Source organism: Triticum aestivum, chromosome 4D (assembly GCF_018294505.1).
Source record: "Triticum aestivum cultivar Chinese Spring chromosome 4D, IWGSC CS RefSeq v2.1, whole genome shotgun sequence".
In the NCBI taxonomy this organism is placed as follows: Eukaryota; Viridiplantae; Streptophyta; class Magnoliopsida; order Poales; family Poaceae; genus Triticum; species Triticum aestivum.
In genome coordinates, this window is record NC_057805.1 from 222,845,196 (window position 1) to 222,852,444 (window position 7,249).

Consider the following 7,249-nt stretch of genomic DNA (forward strand, 5'->3'; position numbering starts at 1 on the left):
CAAAAAAACATCGGTATTGCAAATTTAGTATTTTTGCTAGTTGGTAGGCCACATTTGATGATGTGACGCGGTGGTCTCCCATTTTTTTGAATTTTTTTTCAGTTTTTTACGGTGCTTTCAAAAACCGGCCGATTTCGTCGCGGCGGCCGTCCGTGGCTAGGGTTTGAGTCATGTTTTTAGTATTCAAAAAATGTAACTTATATTGTTTCATACATGAGCATGCACAAAAACCCATAATTTTATCTTTCATCCATGAGCATGCATAAAAAATTTCAATTCCCATCAATTACCAAACTGAATATTCATAATTAAGAAACTGACATGTTTAGATGACACTGTTATACAGCATCCATGAGCATGCACAAAATTAAACCTGATATACTTAACATTGACATGTTCAGATTACACTAACAAGTTTAAACCTAACATGCTTAACATTGCCACTTCATTTCTTAACATCTCCACTCCTCCTTCTTCTCCTTCATCAACCTGATGCGCTCAGAGTGGCGAATCCCAACGCGGATGTACTCCTCTACCAATTGGCATGGTCCTGTCACCAAGCTGTGGGATTGCAGGCGCCACCACCATCACGAGGTCATTGTCAGGCACCACCATTGTGAGGTCATCATTAGGCACCACAATCGCGAGGTCGTCGTCAGCCACCATAGCAAGGTCGTCGTCCGCCACCACCATAGCAGGGTCGTCGTTAGCCACCACCATAGCAAGGTTGTCGTCAGCCAGAATAGGCTGCTCCTCGTCATCCCCGCTCTGCTCCTCGTCATCCCCGTTGCTGCTCCCATTGCCTGGCCAAATGCAAAAAATAAGTGTGAACATGGTGTTGTCGTCGTGCTGGTAGAGGAAGCCAAAAGGACAGGAAGAAGAGAGGCAGAGAGCTTAGTGGCATCGTGGTCGTGCTGGTAGTACATGTGGCACATGGTGTTGTCGAACATCTTCACGGTGAACATGGCGTCGCCGTCGTAGCGGAAGACAAGGAAGTGCCCAAGCTGTAGCTCATGGGCGCGGGCGAAATGATCCCAGGCGGGCCCTAGGTACATGTGGCCTTCGCCATCGAACACCACCAACACGTCCCACAGCCTGCGAAGCCCGCTGCCGACCTCCCGCAGCTTCACTTTGTGGGGCTCACGGCCGGCGAGCATCTTCGCAAACTTGTCAGGCAGCCTCTGCAGCGAGGGTCAAGTAGTGGTTAATTGTGCCAATCAAGCACTAGACAGCAGAGTGATGATAATTAAAGAGATGAGTGATGATAAATATACCTGCCTGCTGCAAGATTTCTCAATTACGATCTCAAAGAACTTGAAACCTTCGAAGCCAGCCATCTCACTTCTCTGAAAAGCAACATTGTAATTAAACAACAAGTTACCATAAACAGGACTGGACATAAATAGGAAACAAACACTTCAAAAAAGTAGAATATTTACTACATGTGTTTGCCAGGGCCTCAATTTGGAATACTACTATAAATGGCAATGGCCTCAATTTGCTCCTACTATATCTTGGCAAAGGGGCAATCATCATCAGCAACAAGAATAACAACATCATGTGCACCCATCAACATCAAGAGCACCCATCAGGTAACCACAACAAAAATAACAACAACAACATCATCAGGTGACCACCAACAGCAACAACACTAAAATCTACTATAAATGGACTAGAACACAGCTAGAACCATATCTACTATAAATGGACATTGTTCCATATCTATAAATGAACATATCTGAACATTGGCATAAATGACAGAAAATATCGCTATCTAAACCCATCCATATCTGAACATTGGCATAAACATATCTGAACATATCTATAAATCTACTATAAATGGCAGAAAAGGTATTAAGGCACAAATTTCTTTACAGAGGGAGTACAACCTACTGCATCAAACCTAACCATAAATATCAACATTTCTTCATGGCAAGTCAAAACCACACTCGTTTCTACTTTTCAGCACTACATGTATATTTATGTCACAATCCAAAGAGGAAGGCCAACATTAGGCATTGCCTTGCAAGCTACATTGAGGCAAGCAAGGTTGGTTTCATCATCAAATCTGTCATGGACCTTTCCTGATACTTTAATTAAACACAACCTAGTGCATCTAACCCCAACCAAAAATAACAAAAATTCCTCATGGCAAGTCAAACCTACACTCCACTAGTACAGTACTACATGGAAACCAAGCTAGGCGCCCAAAATTAAGATCAGAAACACCAATTAGCTACTCCATCTCGTACTAAAAAAATGTATCAAATATCCCACATCAGAAAAGTTTAGTACAAAGTTGTACTAAACCAGTGACAATTAAGATGGATTAGAGGGAGTATCAAATTTGAACAGAGGAAGGAGTCGGCGGATTCATATCCATAATTTGAACCATAATCCTTAACTGAATAAATTCCCACTAATCAAACCCTAATCTAATCCAACCCTAATCTAATCTAATGCAGTCCTAATCAAACCCTAACAAAAACTAACCCTAATATAATCCAATCCCTATCTAATCTAATGCAATCTAGGCGGCGACAAGAACCCTAATCTAACCAGTAGCAGAAAACTAAGTTAAGAGGAAGGAGAGAGAGAGAGGAAGGATTCATACCTCAGGAGGGAGAGGAAGGAGTCGGTGACGGAGGGAGAGGAAGGAGTCGGCAGCGGTGGGAGGCCGTCCCCATCGATGGAGGAGAAGGGGATGCGGCGGAGAGGAGGAGTGGGTCGAGTGGAGAATGGAGAGGAGGAGAGGGTCGAGTGGAGAGGAGGAGTGGGGAAAAGAGTGGGTCCACTTGTCAGCGAGTTCTGTGGTTGCTACGTGACTGGTTTGGTATATTGAAAAGGGTGGGCATAGATTACAAAACCAACAGCCTCTTCCTAGCCCAGTGGTAGAAACACAGCAAAATAAGCGCCAGGTCGTGAGTTCGAGCCCCCGCTCGTGCATATTTTCTGGCAGCGCGCAGATTTTTTGGTAGCTTTGGTAGAGTAGCAAAATGGCCCACTTGTCAGCGAGTGAGTTGAGTGGCCCACTTGTTAGCGAGGTGTGTGTTTGATACCTCACTAGTTTGATGATTTTAAAAGAGATGGCATAGAGGAGAAGACCAGTAGCCTCTTCCTAGCCCACTAGTAGAAACACAGTGGAATGAGCGCACGGTCGTGGGTTCGAGTCCCCGCTCGCGCATATTTTTTTGCTCATAGTGAAATGGAGCGTGCCCATGTTCAGTTGAAGCAACATCTTCAGTTCTGACCAAAACAACTCTGAACACTATATGATCAGTCCAAAATATTCAAACATCATCATTTTGCACCAAAACAACAGCCCTCCATCACATCATTTTTTACCAACAACAACATCTTCATCATCACAACCAAAAACAACATCACTATTTTGCACCAACATCTCAATTCAGTTCAAAAAAACTTCAGGATCATTGCAACATCATTTTGCATTACAACTTCAGGATCATCACAACCAACAGTTCTGACTAAAACTAAGAAAATGGCACCAAAACTACATCACTAGAGCCACCATGCATTTTGCCTCTCCATCACTAGAGCCATCATGATCACCAAAACTACATGATTTTCCCTGAAACATCATGATTAACCATCATCTGCCTCTCCATCACTACAACCACCAGTCTCATGCATTTTCTACCTAGAGAAAATTGTAGTACAAAAACTACATCAGGAACATGTAGTAATAGCATTAGCTCACCAAGGAGACCAAATTTACCTTCGCTACTCATCGTCGTCGATACGAAAACAAGGAACTCTATGCCCACTCATGTTTTCCTCATCATCACTACAATATTGCAGCATAGTCTCATCAGTCCTGTTTTCCTCATCCTCACTCTCATGTCCATCCGCTACCACCTTTCTTCTTTTCTTGATGCCTCCAACTATTGCAGCATCAACGATCACACGTTCCCGGTCCCTTCGCACTCCGCTTTGCACCGGAACTTCCATAGAGTCATCATCAGCTTGCAACGGAACTTCCGTAGAGTCGTCATCTTGGTATGTTAGTCCACCATCACCGGGGCCCTTTTCCACTTCAGTTTTAGTCACACTCCACAAGTGTCTGTGCTCAAAGTTTTGCACAACTCGCCATTTTCCGTGCAAAGGAGTGTCTGGCAGATAAAACACCATTGTTGCTTGTGTTGTTAGAATAAAGGGATCGCTCACCTTGTAGTGTTGGTGCTTTTGAAGTGGCCATCATATTTGACAAAAGAGTCTCTCTTCTTCTTGCTACCAAGCTCAAACCAGTCACAGCGAAATAAGATAACCTAGCGATGGATGCCTCCACTAGAGTTGTACTACAACTCTACGATGCTTCTCAACTGACCATAGAAGTCAATGATCTCACGATCATGTGACCCCTCAGTGACAATTCCACTATTCTGTGTCTTCCTTTTTTCCTCGCGGTCAACGGTGTGGTACCGGACACCGTCAGCAATGCATGCTAAATACACTCTCACTCGCTTATCCGGTAAGCATGCCAAAGCAAATAGATCATCACTGACCTTCTTCTCCTCATGCAACTTTCCAATCTGCACAAATAAACCATTTAGCAAACAATGGTATTTAACAATTGGTGAATAACACAGAAAACATCAAACATGTGGCTAAAGATCTCACATGATTCTTAAACCAATTAGCAAACCCCTTGGCAACCCTTTTATCAACATTGATCTTGCTTTCTTCCTGATTTAACTCTTCCTTGCATTTCCTGCAATGCAAACAAAACATGTGAATTAAAACATTAGGCTGGTGCCAACCCAAGCAAAAAATAATATATAATGAGTGCACAAGATATAACGTACTCGATATATGGTAGAACCTCGGCGCAATTGCTGAGCACATACCAAACCATCTTGTCATACTCATCACCAGCCTCCAAGTATTGTGAGGCTCCAAGAAAGTTCACACCATGGTTGAAAACAGAGACATCACCACTTTGCGAATCAGACCGCTCTCTATTTCTGCCCGGCCGGTTCCATCTTGTTTCCACATCGCCAAAGTATCTAGAGCAAAAAGTCAAGCACTCGTCAACGACATATGCTTCAGCAATAGAACCTTCAGGTCTTGCCGTGTTTCGCACATAACGCTTACAAGTAAGCAGCCTTCTTTCGATTGGGTACATCCAACCGTATTGCACAGGGCCTCTAAGCATTGCCTCTTTTGGTAAGTGCACCGCCAAATGGACCATCACGGTGAAGAAAGCTGGAGGGAAAATCTTCTCGAGCTTGCAAAGAATAATTGGGATTTCTTTTTCAAGTCTTTCCAGGACAGTTAACTTGAGTGTTTTGCAGCACAGTTCTCTAAAGAAATTTCCCAGCTCAGCAACCGCTTCATATATATCCTTGTCCATGATTCCTCGGAGGCCCGCCGGTAAAATCCTTTGGAGGAGGATGTGACAATCATGGGTTTTCAGTACTGAAAGCTTGAATCCATCAGAAGTAACACACTTTGCTAGGTTAGCAGCATAACCATCTGGAAATTTCACCGCTCTTAGGAATTCACAGAATGCAAGCTTTTGTTCTTTACTCATTGTATACCATGCTCGTGGCATTTCAAATGAATCTTCATCTTCATTGTGCTGTAGATGCAAATCTTCTCTTATGCCCATGTCCTCCAAATCAAGCCTAGAACTAACCGTGTCCTTTGTCTTCCCTTCAATGTTCAAAAATGTCCCTAGCAGATTCTCGCATATGTTTTTCTCAATGTGCATTACATCGAGATTATGCCTTAATTTCATATCAGCCCAGTATGGCAAGTCCCACAAACAAGACCTCCGGTCCCAACATTGACCTTCCTCACGCTTTCTTTTCTTCGCAAGCTTTCTTGGTCTCACATCTTTCACCTTTTCAAGTTGCTGCTCCAGCTCTTCTTTAGTGAATTCAGCTGGCTTGTCACGGGTTTCATTCTCACCATTAAAATCTTTGCTTCTTCGCCAACGATGGTTCGGGGAAGAAAGCTGCGGTGCCCAATATAGCAGATCTTGCTCCTTATTCTCTTTGAGCAAGGGTCTTTGTCACAATGGACACAGGCCTTATAACCCGCTGTGATCCTCCCAGACAGAGTGTGCAGAGCCGGGAAATCATGGATGGACCATATGATTGCAGCACGTAGATTGAACTTTTCTTCCGGACTCAAGGCATCGTATGTAGGTACACCAGTCCAGAGCTGGAGCAGTTCTTCTACGAGGGGCTCCATAAAGACATCAAAATCCTTTCCTGGAGACTCTGGACCCGGGATAAGCAATGACATCATGAAGTTGGACTGATCCATGCATGCCCATGGTGGCAGGTTGTACGGCACCACAAAACTGGCCACATGCTATAAGACGTGCTCATGTTCCCAAACGGATTAAACCCATATGTGGCAATGCCAAGTTTTATGTTCCTTGGATCTGCAGCAAAATCTAAATGTATACGGTCAAACTCTTTCCATGCCTCTCCGTCCGCTGGATGGCTCAGCTCATTGTCCACAGGTTGCCGCTTCAGCTTGTGCCACTGTACCTCCAGCGATGATTTCTTCGAGATGAACATCCGCTGCAGCCTTGGTATCAACGGAAAGTGCCTCAGTACCTTCTCCGGTATTGACTTCTTCCCATCAGCATCTTTCCACCTAGAGGCATTGCATTTTGGACAGTTGTCATGCTTTGCTAAATCCTTCCGAAACAAGACACAGTTATTTGGGCACACATGTATTGACACATAACCTAACCCCAGCCTGCGGATTATGCTCAATGCTTCATCATAAGATCTGGGAACACAACTATTAGGGAATTGCAAGCTCAAAAGGCGGAGTATTGTGTTGAATGCAGCATTGCTAATCCGGTAGAAAGACTTGATGTGGAGTAACTTCACGGTGAAGGTAAATCTTGAAAATTTACCCCCTTCATGAGCTGCGCGCTTCGCCTCCTCTAACACCTCAGCAAACAACGACTTCTGTCTATCAGCACGATCTTCAGCATCATACAAATCCTTCAATAGGTCAGGAATCCTATCATCTTCATGCCCATCCTCTTCCTCCAAACCAGCATTATCTCGCAAAACCTTTTCCATGAAATCAATGCCAGCATCACCACCACCCATCATATGAGGGGCCTGTGTATCAGCTTCAAAATGTTGAGGTTGTCCGTCTAAAGGTTCTCCATGATATATCCATCTATCATATGTGCTGGACATCCCATTAAGAGGCAGATGATCTTCCACTCTTCCTTGAGCCATTCTTGGACGGT

At 44.0% G+C, this 7,249-nt stretch overlaps 1 protein-coding gene across 1 annotated transcript; it reads right to left on the bottom strand.

Moving 5' to 3' along the window:
• Positions 1-365: 365 nt before the first annotated feature.
• Positions 366-2,748, bottom strand: LOC123099870 (B3 domain-containing protein Os03g0212300-like). Its single transcript, XM_044521917.1, has 4 exons — positions 2,615-2,748; positions 1,275-1,346; positions 925-1,181; positions 366-803 (listed from the first exon to the last, which is right to left on the bottom strand). Exons 2-4 carry the CDS (start codon positions 1,335-1,337, stop codon positions 779-781), a joined length of 345 nt encoding a protein of 114 aa, XP_044377852.1. The 5' UTR covers positions 1,338-1,346; positions 2,615-2,748; the 3' UTR covers positions 366-778.
• Between the last annotated feature and the right edge of the window lie 4,501 nt (positions 2,749-7,249).

Excerpts from the sequence above, each read along its gene's own strand:
- LOC123099870 (XM_044521917.1), bottom strand. The coding sequence starts at position 1,337 with ATGGCTGGCTTCGAAGGTTTCAAGTTCTTTGAGATCGTAATTGAGAAA. Across the intron at positions 1,182-1,274 it reads AGAAATCTTGCAGCAGGCAG|AGGCTGCCTGACAAGTTTGC; the intron begins GTATATTTATCA and ends CCCTCGCTGCAG. Across the intron at positions 804-924 it reads GACAACACCATGTGCCACAT|GCAATGGGAGCAGCAACGGG; the intron begins GTACTACCAGCA and ends GCATTTGGCCAG.